This window comes from Gopherus evgoodei, chromosome 19 (assembly GCF_007399415.2).
Source record: "Gopherus evgoodei ecotype Sinaloan lineage chromosome 19, rGopEvg1_v1.p, whole genome shotgun sequence".
In the NCBI taxonomy this organism is placed as follows: domain Eukaryota; kingdom Metazoa; phylum Chordata; order Testudines; family Testudinidae; genus Gopherus; species Gopherus evgoodei.
Window position 1 is genome coordinate 9,327,451 of NC_044340.1, and position 25,115 is coordinate 9,352,565.

Below are 25,115 nucleotides of genomic sequence, written 5' to 3' on the forward strand. Positions count from 1 at the left end.
TTATTCTTAGTAATCTGTGTGTTGCGTGTTTATGGGAGAGTTACTGCTTCACGTAACCCCTAAGCAAATGAAGTACATAGGTCATGAGCAGAGCAACTCAGCCAGCTGTGCAAAGTCCCTCTCAGCAGATGCTTCCAGGTCCTGGCATAGCACTGAAAAGGTGCTGCACGCCTTGCTGTTCTACTCCTGTCCATGTAGGTAGCGTCCACACTGAAGTGTGACAGCAGCGCCTCAGGGGAGGCAAAGCTGCACAGCCAGTCAGGGGGACAAGAAGCTAGGGGAAGGGAGGTAAGTTCTGAGTCTCACTCCTCATATTAGCCCCCTCCACCACAAGACTAGTTGTGGCGATGAAGATTTCAGATCAGGAGGACTTGAAAATTCACACAAATACACCTTAAATTTTGGGAATTTTCTTTTTTGCTTTGGGAGCTGAAAGCCTAATAAAGCTTTGTGTAGAGGCACAGTTGTCTGTCAGATGAAATACAATAAAGGTGTCGATTAATCCGCTCTTTAACAGGGCATTATTAAAGATCAGTGGGCCCAGGAGAGACTTCAGCCTTTAAGTTGTCCTGGTAAAGTGGTGTGAACAGTCTCTAGCCACTCCAATATGAGCAAGAGAAAAGAGACACCAATTAAAGTTTTACTAGGTCCAGCTGGGCTCTTCCTGAGGAAGAACTGTCCCTTCCTTATTACTTGAAACCCTCATTCTTTTGTTACTGTGTAGCTAGTTACCTGAATAAATTAAGCTGGCACAATTGCCTTGTTGTTAAACCTTGAATAAACACCCTTTCAGTATCCAGTCATGGTTGTGTTACACTTCTGCAAAGGGATTGACTAATGTACGAAACCCAGAACTAAAACTTCCCCAAATCCTGTGGTAGGTTAGAGCTGAACTTTCCAGCTTCCCCCTCTCTCTCTCTAGAAAACCCCTATGATGACTTGGGCTCACCTGTTGCTTGGGCAGTGGCTAAAAGAGTAGAGGGGGTAGACTTTGTGCAAAGATCTTTCAAAGTAGATAGACCAATGGTCTAGTTGAGGAAACCCTACCTCTAGAGTAGCCAACTCAGCAGTATTAAATAGGTGGGAGAATTGCCTTCCTTGCTCCCCAACAGACAGTGCATAGCCTGGCATGTTCAAATCCCAGCAGATAAAAGGGTAGCAGGAAGACTTCTCTGCAGCTCCCTTGGGTGACCCACCTCAAAGCATGAGATCTGAATGTTTATGTCAGAGTTTGCATAGTTACAAGCATTCGTGTCATAAAATCAGCCCTCAGCCCTTAAATGTCCAGCTACAGAACTAAGGTAAATCAGTGAAAATAGTATGCTTGCTTTTGTGTTAGAGTTAAACTTGGAAGGAGGATTAGATTTGTAATCAGTAAATGGGGATTTCTGTCCAAACACAGGAAAAAAATATTTCCATTGATAATTGGAATTTATAGCTAGTCTGAGACACAAATGCTGCTTGAAAACTTGAGTTTGATTTAAGGACATTTATTTTGTATATTTGGACGTGATGTCAGTTTGTTTCTGAATCAACATCTGTCATTGTCCGACTCCACCCTCAGAACTTCCTGCACCTCTGAAAAATTTTAAAATCAGGGGAGGGGTAGAAAGCCGTAATCCATAATTTTGGGCAACCCTGACCATTTAAATAGAAAAATCAGAAATTGCTTAAACTAGTATACATCCATTTTTTTAAAGATAAAGAATCAAGTTCAACCAAGTCTGTAGACAGAACGTAAGCTGATACCACGCCATGCTCTATAACTGTTTCTAAATATATTCAGGGCTGTCTGCCATTTATATTGCCTGGGGCTGTTAGAACTTAGTTTCTCCGAGATAAAGGTTTAGATGAGGTCTGAGAAGCAAGGATAGACCAAGTGCTAAGATATACTGCTTGGTATGCTAAAGCAGACCTTGGTGCAATATTCTGCATAAATGTAATGGGCCATCATATTGGGTAGATTAGAAGAACGCCACACGTAAATTGTAGAGCACCACGTTAATAATGATAGCTGCCATGTGCCTGTTCCACATAACCACACTAGCATTCTCTCTATCAGAGAATTTGATTTCAGCAGCCTGGAATTTCCAGACTCTATAGCTAGAGAACTAAACCCGTCACCCACAGTTTGGGGGAGGGGTAGTCCATGTCAATTCTCAGGAGAGAAGCCCTTGACAAGCCACTGCTGTGGGAGGGGCTGGAGCTGGGATTTCTCCAAGGCTGCTCTTCAGGACTTTTTTTTGGGGGGGGTTCCCTTGTTTCATATAATTCTCCACCTAGTGAGGAGCTTCAGATTTCAGACCCCAGAGCTGCTCTGGCAGCTATAAGGGAAGGGAAGCAATCTCCTCCGCCTTCACTCCCCTTGCAGGATGTCTTAGGAGGCTACAAGAGTGGATGAGGAAGGAAGGGGTGATATTTTACCTTTTCTCCAGCCTCCTACACGGGGTGCGCTTGCACACCTCCACTCCTTCCTCAGCTTTTCTGGCTCTTGAGAAGAGGGTGTCTGCTACTCTATCCCTCCTGCAGTCTCCCCTTTTGGGCTCTCCTATCCAATGATTAGACTGATGCTTGTTACTTTCACATTGACACAAGCTTCTAAACAGCAGCAGTAGAAACTGACAAGAAGTGAGTTTGTTTTCACTATGGACAGCTTGAGAGAACTCGGAGCTGCAGACTCCAGAGCCATCAATCTGCAGACTCAGGATGACAATGCTGCATTGATTCACACGCCATTACCAATCAGAAATCTTCCTGAACAGCAAGAAGGGATAGATTTTTTTTTTTAAAGCTTAGATTCTGCAGAAATTGATAGTCCTTGCCCTCTGATTTTTCAAACCCAGCTAAACAGGTAAAAAGAACCTGCCTAATGCAAGTGTTGATGGAGAGATAAGTGGTGGATTAACAGAACAACAAGTGCTACACCAAGAGGAAGACTAAAAATGTACTGAATTAAAAAAATCAGCAGCAAAAGTTAAATTCATTGGGCCAAATTATGTCAGGGTGAATTTGGCCCATTTGTTCCAGTAAGTGAGAAATCTGACTGATTGCACAAATGCATTCTGGGGGGTGTTACTATATCATTGAGAGACAGCTCTTTAAAACTATTGGCTTACAGGCTTTTCCAGTAAAACATCCCCTATTCTAAAGCTTTGCAATTTTCATGCTGAGATCTCAAAGTGTGGAACTCTGGCAGGTAAAGCAACATTCTCCCCACTTTACAGATGACAAAACTGAGGCCAAACAAAAACTTAGGTGTTGCTGCTGCTTCTGCCACTGGGTGTCCTGATTCTCAACCCAATACCTTCTCTGTTGCACCACATGTCCTAGTCATGCAAGGAAATGCTACAACATTACACAATCACTATTGAAAATTAAACTAGCATTGCTTAGTCAATGAAAATCAAGTCACACAAGGCTTACAATCGCTCTGCTTGTTTCCAAGAGTGCTGAGGACCTGTGGCTCCTATTGAAGTCAGGGAGATGCTGGTCTTCAGCAATGCTCTGGATCAGCCCCAGAAACAGCACTGCAGAGGATATTAGATGTAATGAACACAGGGAAGTAAGTAATTCATTGTCATTAAGATATATCCAAGATACAGGTAATCAAATATATGAGGAAAAGCACTTGAGCAAGTGGCTTAAATACAGAACAGAACAGGGGAAGATGTAGATGGCAGCTCTGTGTGGTTTCATTAAGTACAGAATCAGAGCAAGATGCATTATAAGGGAAAATTAAGGTTAACAGGCAGTCTATAATGGTCTGTACAACAGTGCTAGCAAGTTCTGAAGCTCAGTGAATGTCAAGGATTGTTAATTTCACAGTAATGAACTGGGCTGAAACATGAAATTGCAGCCTGTTGCCAGGGCCTCAACGTGCTCAAGTCTAAGTCACTAGAAGTTGGAGGTGCTCAGCAGGATCAGAACCTAGATATGAAACCCAGGAGGGACACAGCAGATGTCTGTAAAGAAGGAGTCATCCTGAATTGAAACTGATCTTTGGTTTGTGCACCACTCGCAGGGGGTTCCTCATCGTTGTAAAAAGATGCCCTGCGGCTGCATGTTCAGAATAGGGATACAACTATAAGGAGCGTCCATGGTCAATGGGATAGAACTAGCTGCATTAGAATGAAGACTTTCCAGTGCCTTAGGGCACTGCTCAAACCCCACAGCAGTCAGCTGAAATGGATACCATTACTCAGTGGAGATTTGCTTCCTGGGGTGAGGAGTTTACTGAAGGTTTCCTGTCCCATTAGGGGGTCTCTGAGGGCCAGCCCTTCAGGGGCATATGAAGGGATATTCAAGCCCTTACCTTCTTCTGAGCCCAATCCTACTGTCTTTACTCATCTAAGTACTTCTGTAGCTCCAGTCACCACCCCAGTAACTGACAGGAGGTAGGAAAGTATTGCATTTACAGATGGGGAAGTGCAGGACAGATCTGTTAAGTGCTACATTCACAAAGGGACTTAAAATCCAACAATTAGGCCCCACCCACATGCACAAAATCCCCACTCTGCTGCTGCTTACCCCTCTAGGAGCCTAGCGGCCCCCACAGGAGCTGCTTGGAGTCCATGCTCATGCCCAAGCCCTGAAGGGATTGTCAAGCAAAGCATTCTCTTAGAAATCTTGCTTGGGTGGCCTGCTCAGGTAGGAGTGCTGAGCATTCTTCCCTCCCTGATACACACAAGACAGCCGGGGGCAAGCAGGGTACAAATTTTGGGGGGAGGTGTGCATCCTTGGAATACCCAAGTACCCAGGGGTAAATGTTCCAGTCACCAGGCTACTGTCTCGCTCACTAAATACAAAGTGGAACAGTTTCAACCACAGAGATTGAGACACCTACCCCACACTACCCCATAGCCAGGTGGGATGGATATTTTCCTAGGTTCAAGTTTCTGCTCCAGATAAGGTATCTCTAGGATTTGAAAACAAGACTCCCACATCCCAGGGGAGTACCCTGCCCCTAGGCTATTGGCTGTATTGGGGTGCATCTGTTTGTCTCTCCCCCCCAGAAGATGGCTGACCTGATTGAGAAGGCTAATTCCAGGAGAGAGTTGATGGCTGAGACTCCCCAGTGAGGTTAGACACCTTCCTGCAGCTTGTTGTCAAACCTACAGACCCAGATCCATGGGAGTTAAGCACTTAAGACCCTTTGTGGATTGGGCCCTAAGCCCCACTCCTTTTGTCTGCATTTCACTCCTGGCTGGCTTAGGCAGCTCCCTGTTCAGAGCGCTGGCTTTTGAGAATCCCTCTGTTAGGGGCCTAACTCTGCCTTACAATGCATGTTAAGCCTGGGTGCCTAATGTGGGGCTCCAAATTCCACTGGGTGCCAGGACACCTTTAATCTAGTCCTTAGCGAATTGCCTGAGGTGACCCAGGGAGTCTGTGGCAGAGCCAGAACTGAACCCAGATCTCCCGAGTCCCAGCCCAGTGCCTGAACAAAGCCATGCTTCCTCATCTAAAGCCCCGAGGTGTTAGATCTGTAGGAAGCTGCGTAAAACTGATTGCTGTGCTGCTTGGCAACAGTTTTCTATTTCCTTTGGATCAGTCCACCTTTGTCCACGTCATCCCTGACCACTTCCTGACAGTCTAAATCATGAGGCAGACAGGAGATCAACAGCAGATTCCACCAGGTACGTGATGGAAGAGGAGAGGGCACTGGGCCTGTGTTTGGCCAGAGATCATCAATTCAGCCAGTTGCTCAGGGGCTTCACTGTCTAAGCAAATCTCTCACCAAGTCATTAGAGCCTCCACCTCATGGAACATCCCTGATCACAATCTTTGCCATGCTCTAGCACCTTCCTTCCAAGCTTCTCCACATGCTGTACACTCAATAGCTACTTAAACCTCATGACGTTGCTTAGGGGTTAGAAAGGGAGCAATGCTTTACACAGGGGCAAGTTATAACCCAGAGCAGTGAAATAACTGGCCTGAAATCTCTCCCACCAACAGAAGCAGGTCCAATAAATGATATTGCCTCACCTGCTATCTCTCTAATTTGCCTATGATTATACTGTCTGAACAACATCCTGGAGGGAGTCCCAGTCTCAGCTCAAAGCTAGGGCCCCTCCAGCATTAGCACTGTGACTTAACAAGACCTTTAGCGGTGTGGAAATGTGATTGGGTCCCTCCGCCCCTCCCCAGGGAAAATAAAGCCAGAACAGTGAGTTATTCAGATTCCTTCCTGCTATTCTGCCCTGTTTCCTGCCTAGAAATCACAGAATTACCGGCATGGGTGGGCGAGGTCTCCACTGCATGACTTGGAGCCTTTCATTAGCTTGTTTGTACACGGTGAGGAAAGAGGTTAGGCTGAGCACGCAGCTGCTGCTGGCACTTGCCCTTGCGACACAGGGGAGATTTTGATTTGATAGAGGAGTCCTGATTTTTAGGGGCCAATGGCACTTCTGGAAAAGTTCACGTCGATGGGGCAGGGGCAATACTTGTTCAGTTTAAAACCAAACTGCTGCAGGAAGCAGTTTATCCAGAGGTCTTGCCCCTGCTGTACAACTCCCCTCCCTCCTCGTCCCCACCCAGATTCCTAGCACACATTCAACTTATCATAGGTGCCAGTCCACCAAGGTAGGCAGGTTACCATTTTACACACTGCATCACTTAGCCCAGTGGTGCTCAACCAGGGGTATGCAGAGGTCTTGTGGAGGTTACATCAACTCAGCTAGAGATTTGCCTTGTTTTACAACAGGCTACATGAAGAACACCAGCAAAGTCAGTACAAACTAAAATTTCCTATAGTGCTCTATAAACGGAATGCTGACATGTAAGTACAATATTTATATACCAAATGATTTATTTTATAATTACATGGTGAAAATGAAAGTCAGCAATGGTTCAGTGACAGTGGGCTGGGAGGCTTTTGTGTTTTTTTAGGTCTGATTTTGTAAGCAATTAGTTTAAGTGAGGTGAAACATGGCCAGAAAGGGTTATTTATCTTGTGTAGTTTATATATATTTGTTTGTTTGAGGTTGACTGTGTAACCAAATGGTGCCTGTCTATGCTGTATTGTTACTTCAGAGATCAAAAGGTGATATTAACGTTTAAATGAACTGTAAATATAGTGATGATGTATAGCAATCACCTGTGAATGGTGGTAAACAGGCAAATGCCTTATGTTAGTTAATTACCAGGGATGCTTAGGAAATAGGTCCACTTCAAAGATTGATGATTGCCTGTTGTTGGGCTAAGGATTCCGTACTGTCAAGGGAAGGCCTGGAAGTGTATAAAGGTGTCTTGGGTTCTGATCCTTTTTATCAGATATGCTTGATCCTTTATGCAGGGGAAGCTTAAATCCTAAAATCTGGATCATCCTGAATATGAACACTGGACTATAAGCTATGGACTAACTCTGAAGGACTTCTAGAAGCTACAGAGCTGCTCCTCTCTACTATAAAACTGCTCTCAGAATGGTACTCATGTCTATATGTCTACTGTCCTTTTAACCAATACTCACTTTTCTTTTTCAATAAATTCTAGTTTAGTTAATAAGAATTGGCTGTGTGTATCTGGGGAAGATCTAATCCTTTGGGATTGGTAGAGCTTTCTTATATGATTGATAAGATATTGAGTAATCCTCATCATATTTGACTTTAGTGTCTGGGTGGAAGTCTAAGGCTGGGTTGCTTTAAGGGAATTGTGTTTTGGCTGCTGGGTAACTAGTTAAGTATTACAGAAGCTGTTTTGAGGCTAGCTTAGTGGATTTAAGTACAGGAATGACCACCAGCTTTAGGGATTGTCTGCCTCATTCTTTGGGGTTCACCCTAATTGAGTGACCTCAGCATGGCTCCCTGGGACCCTGGTCACAGCAAGACAAAAATCAGACTCCTGAAAGTAGGCCGGAAAGGTTGAGAGCCACTGACCTCAATTGTAAGCTTTTTGGGCCAGAGACTTCCCCCCCCCAGTCTCCCCTTCCAGGGTCTGTCCAGCCCCGAGCACAATGGGGCCCTGGTTCATGACTAGGTCTCTTAAGCTCTACCCTAATACAAACAATTAATTATTAATAATTAGACCCAAGCCATCTCAGTTGACACCATGCTTAAAAGAGCAGCAGCCCTTCTATCCTAGAGTTCCCAGAGTCGATAACAATGGTGCAGATTCTTCAGTGTTATTAATGTCAGGTGATTTGGGCCAGATTTATTGAGAGAGAGAGAGAAGCTAGAACAGTGACTGAGCCCATCCAGGTTCCAGGATTCAGCCGGTCCTGGAGTAGCAGAAGCTGTAGCTGGAGAAGAGAAAACTGCTCCTGCAGAGGGAGGAAGTGGAGCCCAAAAGGGCTTGTTGAACAGGAGAAGCATCGCCAGTGTAGGGAGAAAAAAAGCACAATGAATGGGAAGCACAGCCCCAGCACAACAGCACCGCCAGCGTGAATGGGACCTCCTTGCAACAGAGGAGCCAGAGACCTAGTGAACATAATGGCCATACTGGGTCAGACCAAAGGTCCATCTAATCCCGTATCCTGTCTTCTGACTGTGCTCAATGCCAGGTGCCCCGGTGGGAATGAACAGAACAAGTAATCATCAAGTGATCCATCCCCTGTTGTCCATTCCCAGCTTTTGGCAAACAGGCTTGGGACACCATCCCTGCCCATCCTGACTAATAGCCACTGATGGACCTATTCTCCATGAACTTATCTGTTAGAGTCTTGGTCTTCGCAACCTCCTCTAGCACGGAGTTTCACAGATTGTTTTTTTCACATAACGCCCAGTCAAACACTTTTATTTGTTTTAAACCTGCTGCCTATTAATTTCATTTGGTGACCCCTAGTTCTTGTGTTATGAGAAGGAGTAAACAACGTTTACTTTCTCCACATCATCATGATTTTATAGACCTCTATCAGATCCCCCCTTAGTTGCCTCTATTCTAACCTGACAAGCCCCAGTCTTATTAATCTCTCCTCATATGAAAGCTGTCCATACCCCTAATCATTTGTGTTGCCTTTTTCTGTACCTTTCCCCATATATCTTCTTTGAGATGGGGTGATCCCATCCGCATGCAGGATGCAAGGTGTGGGCATACCATGGATTTATATAGGTGCAGTAGGATTTTCTCTTATCTGTCCCTTTCTTAATGATTCCCAACATTGTTTGTTTTTTTGACTGCTGCTGCACAGGGGGTGGATGTTTTCAGAAAACTATCTACAATGACTCAGATCCCTCTCTTGAGTGATAACTAATTTAGACCCCATCATTTTATATGTGTAGTTGGAATTATGTTTTCCAGTGTGCATTACTTTGCATTTATGAACACTGAATTTTATCTGCCATTTTGTTGCCCAGTCACCCAGTTTTGAGGGATCCCTTTGTAGCTCTTCGCAGTCTGCCTGGGACTTAACTATCTTGAGTACTTTTGTATCACCTGCAAATTTTGCCACCTCACTGTTTACCCCTTTTTCTAGATAATTTATGAAAACGTTGAATAGGACTGGGCCCTGTACGGATCCCTGTGGGACACTGCTATTTATCTCTCTCCTTTCTGAAAACTGACCATTTATTCCTACCTTTTGTTTCCTTTCTTTTAACCAGTTACCAATCCATAAGAGGACCTTCCCTCTTATCCCATTACAGAGCCTTTGGTGAGGAATCTTTGTCAAAAGCATTCTGAAAACAATCTCAATACACTGTATTCCCCCTGCCTACATGCTTGTTGACCCCCTCAAAGAATTCTAGTAGAGTATTAAGGCATAATTTCCCTTTACAAAAACCATGTTGACTTACATCCAACAAATTGTGTTCATCTGTGTATCTGACAATTCTTTACTGTAGTTTCAACCAGTTTGCCCAGTACTGATGTTAGGCTTATCAGCCTGTAATTGCCAGGATCACCTCTGGAGCCCTTTTTAAAAACTGGTGATCCAGTAAGTGGGGATAGAACACAGTGTGCTGACTCCGCATGGAGAACAGATGCTGACTAGTTGCCCCAGTTTAAGAAGGGGAATACAGATGGCTCTCACCCCCTTTGATGCCACATAGGCAACTCCCTCTGTGGAACATCTGCCCTGAGCACAAAATGACTGCACACCGAAAACGAGCACAGGAGTTTAAAAGAGTGACACAGAGAAAACAAGCAGCACCACAGGTTCAGATCTACCCACACGACAGAGGAAAATGGGGATACAAAGTGAAGTCCCATGACTATGCTCTCATACATGCTCCTACAGTAAACTGGGACCCTAAAGTGGCTCATATGGTCTGATTCAAAGGGGTTTCAAAGAAAATTGTTGATACTTGATATACATTGTTCAGTTTAAATGTACAAGACAGGGAAAAGATCTTCTAACCATGGGATGCATCAGAGCACTGTGCTGGGCACCAGGCTGTCGGGTTTCCCCCTGCGGAGTGGCTTTGTCTTTCCACTCCTTTACTGGAGGTAAAAAGCCATAGCAGCCTACAGCCAAAGGGCCCGGCCAGTCTCTGAGGATTATGATCAATTTAAAGTGGCCTTGCTCCTTATATTTGAACCCACTCTTTAGACAAGTATCTAAGAGGGAGATGGCTATTTAGCTGGGGCTTTACCTCTGCAACTGGGGCAAGGGCAGGGGGATTCTCTTCCAGAGAGGAGCTGCATGAAATGGTTGGGTTGGAACAGGCTTAGAATCTGTCCGCCCATGATTTTACAACGTGGGTAGGGCGAGGAAGCCAAAAGACCTCAGTGCTACAGGCTGATGACTATCTGGATACCAGGCCTGGTTCTTAAAAGAAGCCCGAGGGGGACTGGCCCAAGCATGGGACCCAGGTGGGGGGAATATGCAGGTGCAGCTCAGCAAGGGGAAATGGATAATCTTAAAAAGGGGAAAGGGGGCAGCCTCAAGCTGACTCAAAGAGTTAAAACCCCTCCAGTGTCTGGGAACAGGTCACAAGTGAGAAGCTGCCCAGATTTCACGTGCCAGAGAGCTGGCCATGCTGCACAGTTGGCTAACATACGACCATCCAGCTGGAGAGCCAGCCTGAGTGGCAAAAGGTCTGGCCTTTACTAGGGAATTGTCGTGGAAAATGACCACCACCGAGTTGAGTTGATCAGACAGCCTGAGGCGCCTTTATTGATTAAGGCGAGTAAGGGTCTCTTTGGGCACTATAGCTGATAGCAGTTGGTGCATATCAGCATGTGAGGGGTTATAGCACTTAACTATCATTTCCAATTGCTCTTGAAACTTAACAGGATCTTCCCTGATTTTTGGAAACTTTTCAATGAGGTTATAAAGATCACCGGGTGACCAGGGAGCATGCACTGTCATTAACCCTCCTTGGCCTGCTGGCAACTGACGGAGGGGAAAATTGGTAACGGTTTTAGGCGGGGTAGTTATTTTCTTAGCCTTACGTAGCCAAGTCCTATGGCGAGTATGGAAGGCTACAGCATCAGGGTCAAAGACAGGAGAACAACTTTTCAGAAGGGATTCATATTTCGGTGATGTTATCATTTCCCTCATCTGAGCTATAGTACCTGACAACCGTCGTAATGGGGAATCTGGGGATACTTTTTCCCATTCAATTTCCCTACACTCCCAATCTATGTCTTCTTTGCGTGCTGTCTGTTGCCATTCGTTCATGAGCGTCTCCCCAGTGGTTATTAAGGCAAGGGCTTCTCTTAAGTCGTCAGACATATCAGACCGGGGCGTGGACCCATTTGAGGAGGTCGTGGGAGGCGTTTGCCTAGCAGAACCCGAGGGAGATGAGGTGTCTGGAGGGTTACCTCGGTTGTCCTCTGTCTCACTTCTATCTCCCGATCCGGCCCCACCCCCTGCCTGAGCATCCGGGCTATAAGCGGGTGGCCTATTAGGATTATCGGGCCACTGTCTGTAGTCTAAGAACAGATCAATTAGCTCATCGGAGGGGGGTGAAGGGTAGATTCTTTTCGGGGCAGTCGGTTTTGGGCGCGTTTGAGACGGACAGAGGGGAACTACGTTTAAGGAAGGGGGACCGGGCAGATTTTGAGCACTATTTAATTTTTCCTGTGCTTCTTTAAGTTGAGTTTTTAGTTTCTCTTGGGTATCTTTTAACCCCCTAACTTGGGATTCCTGACGCCTTTTACCCATTTCATCGTGCCACTCAAAATAAGCATCAAACTGTCCCTGTCCTACAGAGTTAGCAACAAGGGCACCCCTGAGGTGCACAATCCTATCAAGATCAAAACTGCCCTCCACAGGAAACTGCAGTTTTGGGTCATCTCTAGTATACCAATTCCATTTTTGCAAATATTTACATGTCGACGGGCCACGGTGCACATACATATAAAGCAGCAGGAGTGCCTTTTGGTGGGATTGGAATCCCTTTAGATTGGCCAGACCCCATTTTCACTTCAGCCCTCTTTTACACAAGCCTTTCACACCAGGGGAACGCTATCAGGATTACCACGGTTCTAACACCGATGGCGTCCTTACCTGCCCTGGGGAGGGGAATATGGGAGTAGGCTTTCGTTGACCCGCCAAACAGCAGGTACCTACAAGGAAGGAGGTAAAGGATGGGACGGGCTTCCTTCCGGAGAACCCGCGGTCCCCGCACGCCTGTCGTCAGCCCAGAGCACCAGCCTTAAGCCAACGATGCTTCTGAAGCTACGGACCCAGCGGTACGGTTTTCCTGGGGGCTTCCCTCCTCTCCGAGAAGGGAAGGGAACTTATGGCTCCAGTGGGCAGAAAAGGGACTCTGCGGTCCTGAAAGGACAGTGCTCGAGGAGCGGTCACAGGGTCATAGGTCGTGGAAGGAAAGGGAAAAGGCACGGGGAAACACACAAGCACCCAACAGGCTAGCCACTTACCAAGGCCTGCCAGCTGGGAAGCTTCACAATCTCTCCACACACAGAAGCTCAGCTGTGGGGCTTGCTTTCGAGACACTCCCGGTCACGAGCTTTCGCTTCGCAGGAGGCTCGGGGCGTCTTCCCACAGCTGCATTCACGCTGGCCGCTTGGCCCTCACACACACAGACACAGGCACTTTCTTGACTCAGGCATCAAGGCGAAACAACTTTAAAACCCGGATCCCCGCCAGACCTGGTAGGAATGGGGATCCCTGATCAACTCCCGGATCAGGACTCTCCGGACCAAAGGAGCGTGGTCCGTGGGTTGCCGGCGGTACCTTTAACACCTCGGGAGCCTTTGGAAAGGCTTTTACACGTCAGAGACTCGTTTCACCTAGAAACCCTAAAGAAAGGGCGTCAGGGCTGTCTGATGGCTAAAAGTTCGAACCCAGCTTGTGACTTACCCCAAACCGGAGCCTACAGACCAGTCCTCTGCCAAACCCCACTAGAGATTTCAAAAGGTCTCTTACCTTAGTTGGGCCCTGGGGTTGGAAGGAGACTGCCTGCGGTCCTCCGCTTCAGGAGAAGCCCTCTTGTGGGTTCCTGGCCAATGCACCAAATTGTCATGGAAAATGACCACCACCGAGTTGAGTTGATCAGACAGCCTGAGGCTCCTTTATTGATTAATCAGAGATTACAAGCATATATGCAGGGAGAGACGACAAAGTCCCCTAGCAAGGGGAAGTCGCTCTACCTTACAGCAGAGATACCTGTGTTTATAAAGCCTAAAACCGCAAATTATCACATGAGCTTTTACAGCTGTCATTACCTTATTTGGGTGATACATGACATGTTCTCAAAACAATTATTGCAAAAAGAGCTAAAAATTGCTAAGCTTGTTCCTTTGTACTTTCTTTTAGGAAGCTCCTTCTATTGCCAAGACCTTGGCACCCCGGTTATCCTTCTCTTTCGGTTTGAGCAGCTGTTTTCTCAAGCAAATTTTGAGGAACTTGGGTCCAAAAATACATGTTTGTTCTTTTGGCCAAGTTATTAGGGGTTATCTTTTATGCTTGCATGAGCTACTTAATAAATTATAATGACCTAGCAGCTGTTAGTCTATTCCGGCGTGATGGATGGGTTATTTAAGGGATTTTATGTCAGTTTTAACCCCTTATAGCAGCATTTTTATTGTTTAGCAGCATTCGGTGGCGATTGTAGTGTTAGCAGAGTGAGCCTCAGGTGAGTTAGTAAATGATTATTTTCCTTACTCTTCTATATGTTAGTATGATTGAGGCCTAAGGCCTTGATGTAATTATTAGCTTGATTAAGACCCGGCTTTTGGGCCTGGGGTCAGCTTTCTTTACCAGTATTGAGCCTTGAGAGGGAGGGGAGTTCCACAGCATGCCCATCACTCGGCCATCTGTGCACAAGTTCTCTTCCTCATGGGAACAGAAAAACCCGATCCCCAATGCAAGTTAAGGGGGAGACATTTTAGGGGTGGAGGGACACTAGCCTGGCCCCTACTCTTGTAGAACCCCCAGGGGTCAAATCACAACTGCTGGAAGGGAGACAAACATGGGGGAAAGCTTCCAAAGGTAGAACCATTTGCAGAGACCCTTAGCCCAGACCCCAGTAGAGATCCCTCAGGACTATCAGGGGCCATTGCAATTGAGATTTCCTGAAGAAGTGATTGATTTGGCAAGCCTTGGGCAGAGCCCAGCCCTGCTGGCTGGTGCCTGGGCAAACAGAAGGCTCTGCTAGCCCACAGGAGCTAGGAGGAAGGTGGGGGCAGCCCCTCCTCACTGCTCGTAAAAAAGCAGGTCAGCTCAGAACACTTGCACAATGTCTGGGAAATAGGAGAAACATGTCAGAGCAGGAAAGGGAAAGGACTTTGGCACAGGGCCCCACAATCTGCGTCAAATTGGCTCTGATGCACAAGGCCAGAGGCAGTGGCCCAGGGCCAAGCCACTGCCTCCCATTACTGAGGGTTACGCAACCAGGGATTGCTATAGAGGACATAAGAGTTCTGACCCATCAGGGGAGGGAACAGAGAGGACTCTGGCTCTGGAGAGAGCCTAGGATTGCTCCCCAGGAAGGAACAGATTTCCTCATATGACACACACCGCCCAGGGGTGGGGACGGATATCCTGAAAAGGCATAGCAAGAACTGGGGGGGGGAGGGAGAGAAGGTGGATCCTTCCCAGCCCTGATTTTGGATAACCAGAGCCCAGCTGGCAGTCAGGAATGAGGGACCTCATTCACAAAGAATGAGAAATTTGCTCACACACAAAAGTTACTCATAAAATATTTCTGTTAAGACATGCTTCAGCTGGTCTTCACCCAGCACAGTCTCAACAGAGGGGAGCTGCGGTACAGAGATCCGCACAGAGCAACTCATGTTGTAGAACAGTAAAGTTCTGTAGCCTTTTACAATGTCCACCTGCAAGGCCATCTCACACCTGAGAGCAGCAAGCAATCTTGCATAGCCCTGGGACTGCTCATCTAAGAAAGCCCAAAGCATTTCAGCATCCGATTTCCCAGCCCTCCTCTCCATGTCTCAGCAGGTGGTGCAATATTTGAACCTTCCCACAGTTTTTTGGCACTCTGGGGGTTATAAAACCCATCTGTCTGTCAGACTATACAATTATTTCATCACACTGGGGTCAGTTTCACCAAAATGAACAACAGTCTAATTCACAGATTCCCAGACAAGGGCCAAAAAGAAAACATGCAAAAGTCGCAACAAAAGAGAACTTTTAGAGGCCATAAAAAATATTCATGGAGTGAGTCATGGAGACTGAGGCCACCTTTATGCCACAAACTTTGGGTAGAGGCAAGTTACGTGGGTATCAAGGCCAGGCAGTCAGTACATGATTAGGGCATGTGCATACTTGACTCCTTGCGCACTGCAGGGGTGCTTGTGTTGGTGTGCAGGGTATGAGGCTTAAAGGGTTTCTAGCAGCTTGGGGCCCCTCAGTCACGGAGGTTCAGCAGGAAATGCATCCCCAACTCCCCTACAGCCACAGGGGTATTAGAAATACACAGAATGCCACTCACTTTTCCTTCTGAGGAAGAATTCACAAACTCAGAGCCCCCTTCCACTCCCTAAAGTATGCAGGCCAGCTGTGCTGCTTCAAAGGATAATTACTAAATACCCCCCCAGGCAGCACTGAAGTCTGCACACCATGGTGAAGGGAGGCAAAGTTTGCTGGGAACAAGAAAACACTACTTTAAAAAAAAAACAACCAAATGATCCTGCACTGAACTAAAACGTCCCCCGTGTCTTTAGAAACTAGCAGGCTCCCTTTGCGCCCGTCCCGAGTTAAGGGAAACAAATGGGAGGCTTTGCCCGGAGAGCCCAAGCACAGGGAGACTGGGGACGTTGCAGTCTCCGCAGCACCAAAGAACCTGCTGGAGGGGAAGCGAGGGCTGCTAGCCCCGCGGCCAGGCTCACTTGCGCTGCTCCCTCTCCAGCCCCCAGCCTTTGGGCGCTTCCCAAGGAGGAGCGGGGCTGCTCCAGCGGCCCGCCCGGGGAATGGCCCCTTACCTGTCCCGAGTAGAAGATAGCGACCAGCCCCAGGGGCAGGCAGCAGCACAGGATGTTGAAGATGGACCAGTACTTGTAGGAGGGCACGGAGTCGAGGTCGGGGATCTCCAAGCGGGCGTAGGGCACAGCGCTGGGAGGGTCCATGGCTGCGGAGAGGCAGAGAAGGGGCGCGGGGAAAGCGGGGAGTTGGTTATCAAGGCGGAGGGAAATGGCTGGCTCACCTCGACCCCTCCCCTTCCAGCGCCGGGGTTTTCCCACGTGATGCCCTGGCCCGGGCACCCGGCCAGCAGTAATGCAATCAGGGGAACCCACAGGCGCGCGCTGGGCGCGTTTTAATTAGTGCAGCATCGCCGGCCCGGCCCGCTGAGTCCCTGCTTCCAGCCAGCGCGGCAGCCCCCGCAAGGCAAGTGCAAATCCGGGGGGGAGCCTGGGCAAAGTCAGCGTGGGAGGGAGCAGTAGGGGTTGGGAGCTCCCGGCTGAGCCGCACAGCCTTGGGGCTGACATCATGATCACCTGGCCCAGCTCCGAGAAGCGGCTCCTTACGGGAAAAGACCCTGAAAGAGCAAGGGTGCATTACAAAACGAATTGCCCCAAGTTGCCGGGCGGTGCAGCCAGTGGGGGATTTAAATGGCTGTTGCACGTCCACATTGCGCTCCTTGTGTCGGCCGTACGGGGCCTCACCAGGAGCGCTTGCACCGATTCACCGCCAGCGTGCGCCATGGTGAGATGGCTTCTGAACGGCAGCGCCGGTCGGTGTCAGCAGTGCAGGGTGGAGTTATGAAGTCAGTATCGTCGGCAAGTTACACTGGTGGCGGGGTGACATTTTAGTGTAGACTCTTACAGAGTTAGGTCGACATAAGCTGTTTTAGGTGGACCTCGCTCTGCAGTGTAGATCGGGGCAGGCTCAGGTGCTTAACCTGTTTCTTGTGAAATTGTTAGATGCTTGTCTAAAGCCCCACAAAACAATCCAGGGGAGACAGGGGCCTCCTGTGTAATCTTTAGCCTTGTGGTTAGGTCCTCCCCTGTGAGGCGGGGGACCCTGTTTCAATTTCAGCTTGGAAAAGCAATGACTCAGGAGGGATGGGATAGAATCTGTAAGATCATGAGTGGGGTGGAGCAAGTAAATAAGGACGTGTTATTTAGCCCTTCACCTAACCCAAGACTCAGAGGTGACCTGATGATATTAACAGGCAGCTGCTTTAAAAGCACCACTTCAGGCACAGCGCACTGTCAACATGTAGGACTTGTTGCCAGTTGACATTGTGAAGGACAACACTATAGGCAGGTTAAGCATTAGCAAGGTTGTGAAGGATCAGTCCATCAATGGCTATTAGCCAAGGTGGGCAGGGATGCAGCCCCATGACCTGGGAGACACAAAACCTCTGACTGCCAGATGCTGGGCAAGGATGACAGAGAACAGATCCCTTCATAACTGTCTCCTTCTGTTCAATGCCTTTGAAACGTCTGGCATTGGCCACTGTCGGAAGACAGGTTACTGAGCTAGATGGATCAGTGGTCTGAGTCAGGCTGGCCGTTCTTATGTCCGTAACCCCACTGCCTAGTGAGGAGAAAGGATTTGAAGGGGGCTCACCTACCGCCCAGGTAAGTGCCCTAATTATTGAGCTGTGAGCTACTGTGACGGGGGCTCCCTCAGTCTTGCCTGTGAAGCTGTTCCACTTTCATTAAATATTATTCAGGCCAGGTAAAGAGTGAGGCTCCCGTCTAGTCCAGCAGTTGGGCTTATCAGGTGGGTTATGAGCATTGGTCATTCAAATCTACTTTCTCCCTGCTGAGGGGCAAAGGGTTTGAAGAGGCCTCTCCTGCAGCCCATATATGTGACTTGGTTATACAGCTATAGCCATGGGGCTTGGAGGTTCCTTTCATCTTGGCTGTTGAAGCTGTTCCACTGTAATTAAATATTATTTGGGCCAGCAAAAAACAGTCCCTCCTCGTATACTCCAGCGGTTAGGCTGCTTACTTAGGTGGTGGGAGATGCTGTAGCTTTAAATTCTCCTTCTGCATGTTACAAAGGACCATGAAGAGGTGTCTCTAGCAACTGTGATATGTGTACTTATTTCTGTTCTTGCTTTTGCCTGTGGAAGCTGTTCCACTTTAATTAAATAGCCTTGGTCCTCCCCCAGACCCAGTGGCTTCTGTAGGCTGACGGTCATGCTCTGTGCCGGAGATGTGGGCTTGAACCTTGCCTGGTGTGCATCCGCTGACCTTTCTGTAAGAGTGAGGGGATTGCCTGTCTCCTTCTTGCCTCTCACAGCTGTTCCACTTTAGTTAAATGTGCTCTGGGCCCACCTCACAGCAACCCTCACTCTCTAGTCCAGTGGTTAGGATATTTGCCTGGGTTGTGGGAAATCTTAGTTCAAATCCCCCAGCTGCCTATTCAGCAGGGATTTGCACAGGGATTTCCTGTCTCCTTGGTGACTGTCCTTTACGGTGGGCCATCCTTGTCCGAACCCCCTCTCTTTCTCAAGAGGCTGTTGTCTTCTTGGGACAGAGAGGGGGTTTGGACAGGGATGGCTCACCAGTGACTCTCCCCAGGAGGTGGCGGCCCCCAGTTCACACCCCTCGAAAGAGCAGGGGAGTGCCCTGGGGTCTGCCACAACCTGGGTGTGTATCCTGATCATGGTGGACAAGAGAGAGAGGGGGTTTTACTGCTCAGCAGCAAAAGCCCCTTTAATTAAAAGAGCAAGAGGCCCTTTGACAGGCCTCTTGCTCAGCTAGGAGGGGTCTCCTCTCACCCACCAGAGGCCCTCCTGTCCTACACAGCAGGGAGTTGAACCAGGGTCACCCACAGTCCAAGTGAGCGCCTTAACCCCCACACCACAGAGGTATTTGAGAGCTTATCTTGCTCCAGTTAATATATAGTTAAAGTGGAAAGCTTGAGCGGTAAGAGATTGAGGCACCCATCCCATCTCAGGGTAGGGATTTGAACCCACACCATTCTACTGCTAAGGCAAGTACCCAAACCACTAGCCTATAGTGGGAATCAAGTATACCTACTGGCCCGATTCTCATGTCATACTTACTGAATGTGTCCTACTTTCAACAGAAAGGACCAAGGGAGACCCCACTGCCCACTACCTCCTAACTAGGAACTTAGGCCACTGGGTTGAGAGGCAGGCATTCACCCTTCAAATCCCGTCTCAGCCAGCATAAAGGGGATTTGAACCAGCACCTGCTGCTTTTGAGACAAAGCCATCCAAACCACCAGACCACAGAGGGATTGATAGTGAAACAGTGGCCCAGTGACTATTTAATTATGTCATGATATTGGCTCACCTTCAATAGGAAACACTGAGGGAGCCAGCTCATGGGAATATCTCCTAGCCCAGCACTTAGAGCATTTACTTGCCACGTAAGGGAGCTCAAGATTCAAATCCCGTCTCAGGCAGCATAAAGGGGATTTGAACCCCAACCTTCCACAGGCCAGCCACAACCCCAAGCCACTAGACCACACTGGGCTGCTGGCCAAACTTGCGGCCCAATGAATATGTAATGAAAGTGGAACAACTGCAGCAGAAAAATTGGAGGCAACCACCACACCCCAATGAGAAACCCTCTTAGCCCAACAGCTGCATATTCACCTCGGAGAGAAAAGATGGTGGTTCCAATCCCTTCTCAACAAACTGAGGAAGGAGTTGAACCCACTTCAGCCACATGCTGGGGAAATACCCAAGCCACTGGATTACAGAGGGATTCATGTACTGAGACTGGCTCTTTGCCACTGCATGAAAGGGGCACAGCCTCGTCACGCTCCAACAAGCAAGCCTCCTCAGGCTGTCCTTTCCTTCAGGATCGGGGCTCGCGCTCGAGAGACTGCAGAGCCCTCTTCAAATCTCTGCTCATCAGGCAGGGAGAAGGAAATTGTCTCAGCATCTTCCCCTCCCAACCTCTGCTTGCCGGCCACGGCCAGGAACCCCTCAGATGACTTAGGTGCCTAACCCACTTAGTGTGAGCTAGTTAGGGACCTGCCGAAGGCCCCACAGGCCAGCCCAGGGGGAAGGAGGCAGAGGCCTCCCGTGTCACTTTTAACCTAGTGGTTAGGGGGCCTCACCTGGGATGGGGGTCGGGGACTGCTTCAGAGTCAGCTGGGAAAAGAGACAGTTAAGGCTAGCTCCGATAGAGGTCCGGCCACTCATGTCTTGGGTGTACAACGTGACTCAGGACGTGTTGTTCACCCCTTCACGCAATGCAAGAACCAGGGGTCACCTGCTGGAATTAGTAGGCAGTGGGTTTAACCCAAACCAAAGGCTGTACAGGTGAGGCTCATCTTACGTGCATTTAACGTGTGCGAATTCAGCTTCGCGCAGCCAGCAAAAGCAAAAAAAAAAAAAAGAGACCAATAGCAATTGAAATACTGTAGCTGTAGTGCGGGGGATTCCGGCCCGCCATTACACTCAATGTAATTTTGACTCTACGCAATTGTCGCTTTATGCGCCGCTGACAGCAGAACGTAACCCCAGCGTAAGATGAGACTTGTCTGTACTGTACTTTGCCCCGCAACGCACAGTCAGCGTGTGGAACTCGTCGCCAATTGATGTGGGGTCGGCCCAAACCGGAACTGGGTTCGAGAAAAGAATGAGAGAGTGCGGAGTGAATGGGTCCATCCGTGGCTGTTAGATGACAGGGTCAGGGACATGCCCCCACGCTCGGGGCATCCTTAGCCCGCTGCCTGCCAGCTGCTGGGAGGGGCCGACAGGATGGATCGCTTGATAATTGGCTTCTTCGGTTCATTGCCTTTGAAGCAGCCAGTGTCGGCCGCTGTGGGAAGACAGGATGGTGGGCTAGCTGGGCCACTGGTCTGATGCAATCTGCCCGTTCACGTTCTTAACTCTCCCCTCTGCCTGATGAGTGCCCCAGGTGAGTGCCCTAATCAGTGGGTCCCGGGCTACAGCGATGGGCGTGCCCTCAGCTAAAGCTGTTACACTTTAATGCCAGGTTCCTGGCCCCACTTAAAGGCTGTGGCTCCTTCTTCAATCCCATGATTAGAACTCCCAGAGGGACTATAAGAATGGCTTGTTCAAATCCCTTTTCGGCCTGCCTGGAAGTGGGGGGGGCGTTCAAAGAGGGCTTGTCTACAGCCTGTCTATGCTCTGTGATTCCACAGCTCTAGCGATGGGGGTCTTGTGAGCCTTTCCTCTTGCCTGTGATGCTGTTCAACTTTAATGAAATATTATTTGGGCAAAGCCCTTCAGCACCTTCCTCTGTGGTCCAGCAGTTCGACTATGGGTTTGCCGTATGAGTGCTGTGGGTTCAAATCCTTTGTTGGTATGTTGTAAAGACTTTTGAAAGCTATCCTCAGTGGTTCTGGGTTGCATCTGATTCTGCGATAGTCAAGTCTGTTGGGTTTTTTTTCCTATAGGTGTTCCACGTTAATGAACTATTGTTTGGGCAAAACAGGGGTCATCCTTCCTGCCATGGTCCAGTGGTTGGGCCCTAGGTGTGGGTTGTAGATGTTGTGGGTTCAATTCCCCAGGCCTGTTGATGCTGGAAAGGGTCTTGAGATGACCATTTAACACTGGTCTGGTAGGTCTTTTGGGGGCTGCTTCCTTCTTGCTGGTGGAAGCTGTTCCACTTTCATTAAATGGTATTTGGGCCTCAGTTAACTGCTGTTCCCTCTGTAGTCTGATGGTTAGACTGCGTGAGTGGAGTAGGGATAAATGGGAGTTCACATCTCTCCTGGCGTGTAGGCGCTTGTCTTTCTAGGGTAGAGTTGGGGCTGCCTACCTTCTTGCCTTTCAAAGCTATTTCACTTTAATTAAATGGTATTTGGGCCTTCCTCTCCCACAATTACCCTCTGTAGGCTGATGGTCCTCCTATGTGCGTGGGGTGCTAGAAGTGTGGGTTTGAATCAGGTCAGGGATGTGTCCCTTGACCTTTCTGTAATAAGGAGGGGAGGTTAGCTCCATCCTTCTTGCCTGTTGAAGGTGTTCCACTTTAGTTAAATGTGCTCTGGGCCAGCATCACAGCAACCCTCACTCTCTAGTCTAGTGGTTAGGATACTCACCTGGGTTGTAGGAAATCCTGGTTCAAATCCCCCTGCTGCCTGTTCAGCAGGGATTTGCACAGGGATTTCCTGCCTCCTAGGCGACTGTCCTTTAAGGTGGGCCATCCTTGTCTGAACCCCCTTTCTTTCTCAAGAGGCAGTTGTCTTCTTGGGGCAGAGTGGGGGTTGGGACAGGGATGGCTCACCAGTGACTCTCCCCAGCAGGTGGCAGCTCCCAGTTCACACCCCTCAAAAGAGCAGGGGAGTGCCCTGGGTTCTGCCACAACCTGGGGGTGTATCCTGATCATGGTGGACAAGAGAGAGAGGGGGTTTTACTGCTCAGCAGCAAAGCCCCTTTAATTAAAAGAGCAAGAGGCCCTCTGACAGGCCTCTTGCTCAGCTAGGAGGGGGTCTCCTCTCACCCAACAGCAGCCCTCCTGGGCCACAGAGCAGGGACTTGAACCCAGGGGGGCTCACAATCCAAGCAAGCACCCTAAACTCTGTACTGTAGAGTGACACAAGAGCTTCCCTTGCCCCGGTTAATATGTAGTTAAAGAGGAATCTTTGAGCAATAAGAGATTTAGATATCCGTCCAGTCTCAAGTGACCCAGAAGGGATCTGAACCAGAGGCCAGCCCCAGTGCAAGTCTGCATCCTAACCCCCCACACCGTAGAGGGACTGGAGAGCACCCTGTGCCCCGGTTAATAGATAGTTAAAGTGAAATCCTTGAGCAGTAAGAGATCAGGGCACCAGCCCTTTCTCTCCCAGCAGAAAGGGGATTTGAACCAGTAGAATGGATATACTAGGTCAGCATCTTAACCCCTATACTATAGATGGCTTGGGGAGTTGTCTTTGCCCTGATTAATATATAGTTAAAGTGGAACACTTGTGAGGTAAGAGATCAAGATGCCAAGGGCTTTTCAATGCCCAGAAAGAGGATTTGAACCAATGGCTCACTACTTTTAGGGTAAGTAGCCAACCCACAGGATTACAGCTGAAGTCATATAGAATTACGGGCCCCATTCTCATATAATACTTACTGAATGTGACCTACCTTCATCAGAAAGGAATAGAAACAGAGAAGATGCCTCAAGCCCTCCCGTCCGACTACCTCCTAACCCAGCGCTTGGACTTTTTAGTTGAGAGATGATCCATCAAAGTTCAAATCCCTTCTTTTCAAGAAGAAAGGGAATTGGAATCTCCCTCTCCTATAGCATCATTCAGTACTCAACCCACTAGACTACACCCAACTGTTTACTATACCTTTTGCCCAATGAATATGTAATGAATGTGACCTTCCTTCAACAGAAAAGACTTTGGGCTCCAACTACCTCAGCACTTAGAACAGTCACTTAAGAGGCAAGAGTTCTGGGTTGAACTCTCTTCTCATTAAGAAGAAAAGGGATTTAAATGAGACCCACTAGAAAACTGGGCAAGTATCCAAAACCCTGGATTACAGAGCGGGTTTCATGTTCTTTGTTGCCCAATTATTATTAGATGAAAGTGGAACAGCTTCAAGAATGTATGAAGAGCAACCAAATATCCCTTCGTTCAGTGATTGGGGCACTCGCTTGATACAGCCCTATTCAAATCCCTTCTTGTGGGCTATAATGGAAGAACTGATCCAGAGTCTACCACATCCCCCATATGTTTTCTAATCACTGGGCTAATAGATATGCATGAGGCCTCTTCTCAGGACACACAAATGCTCTTCAAATCCCTTGTTTGCACCAGGAAGGGAGAAGAAACTGACCAAGCCTGTCCCATACCCTGGGTGAGTATCCTAACCCTGGATCTGAATGTGATCATGGAGGTTGTTTGCTCCCCAACCTCCTTGTGTGGAGTTATGTGTGCAGTGTAGCTGTGTTGGTCCCAGCATATTAGAGAGACATGGTCCATGAGGTACCCTTTTTTACTGGACCCACTTCTGTTGGTGAGAGAGAGAAGCTTTCAAACTACACTCAGTTCTTCTTCTGGTCTGGGAAAGGTCCCTTAGAATATATGCTAACTATTAAACAATTTGTTCCATCTTGCATTTAGCTGTGCTGTTTGGGGTACTGTAGCAGGGCAGTTACCCTGTTCCTGGGGAAAAAAGGTAGGCTGATTGGGGAAGCAGCCATAGTTGTGGCCACAGCCAACCAGGCCACACCTGGCATGGCTATAAGGGCTCAGGGAGTGGGGGGGTCAGTCTTACCACAGCCTAGGAATGAGAAGGTCCTAGTTGCTTGAGGGAAAAGGATACCTGAAGCAGAGTAGTGCTGGGGAAAGGCAAGAGGAGCTCCAGCCTGGCAACTCCCCAGGCTGAGGCCTTGTTTAAGGCCCAGGAAGGTACTGGGGCTGCAGAGGTACAGCCTGGAAATGGGCAGAGGCAACTGGCCTGATGCCCTTGCTGATGAATGGCCATTACAGACTCCACTGTGCCCCAGTGAGAGGGGGCTACATGATGACTGGCAGTAGCCATTGAGGCAAGGTGGGTATAGGGGATTGGGATTCTCCCCTGGGAGGGGAGACCCAGAGTGTGGGGGCACTGCAGTGGGCAGAACCCCAGAGTAAGGGGCACTGGGTCTGGGAGGGAGATAGGGCCTGAGGCAGATGAGACACTGGCCAGCAGGGGGTATTCTGAGGCTGGAGATCAAGCTAATTCCCAGACTGACCAGCAGGAGGTGCTAGTGAGTGAGCTGCTACATGTGGTGCTGAGTGTTCTGTTACAGGTACTTCCCCAGTGAAAATATTTAAGGCTAAACTGATTAACACCTAGGAGCCCCAGTCCTGGCCCAGGACCCCAATGTGTTAGGTGCTGTACAACCACAGAACAAAATGAGTCTTCCTC

At 48.5% G+C, this 25,115-nt stretch overlaps 1 protein-coding gene across 1 annotated transcript in view; it reads right to left on the reverse strand.

Moving 5' to 3' along the window:
• Positions 1–25,115, reverse strand: part of ZBTB44 (zinc finger and BTB domain containing 44) — a 179,029-nt gene that overhangs the window by 5,500 nt on the left and 148,414 nt on the right. Inside the window, 2 exon segments of the mRNA XM_030538086.1 lie at positions 3,424–3,527; positions 16,285–16,430. Coding sequence (XP_030393946.1) covers positions 3,424–3,527; positions 16,285–16,430 — 250 coding nt within the window.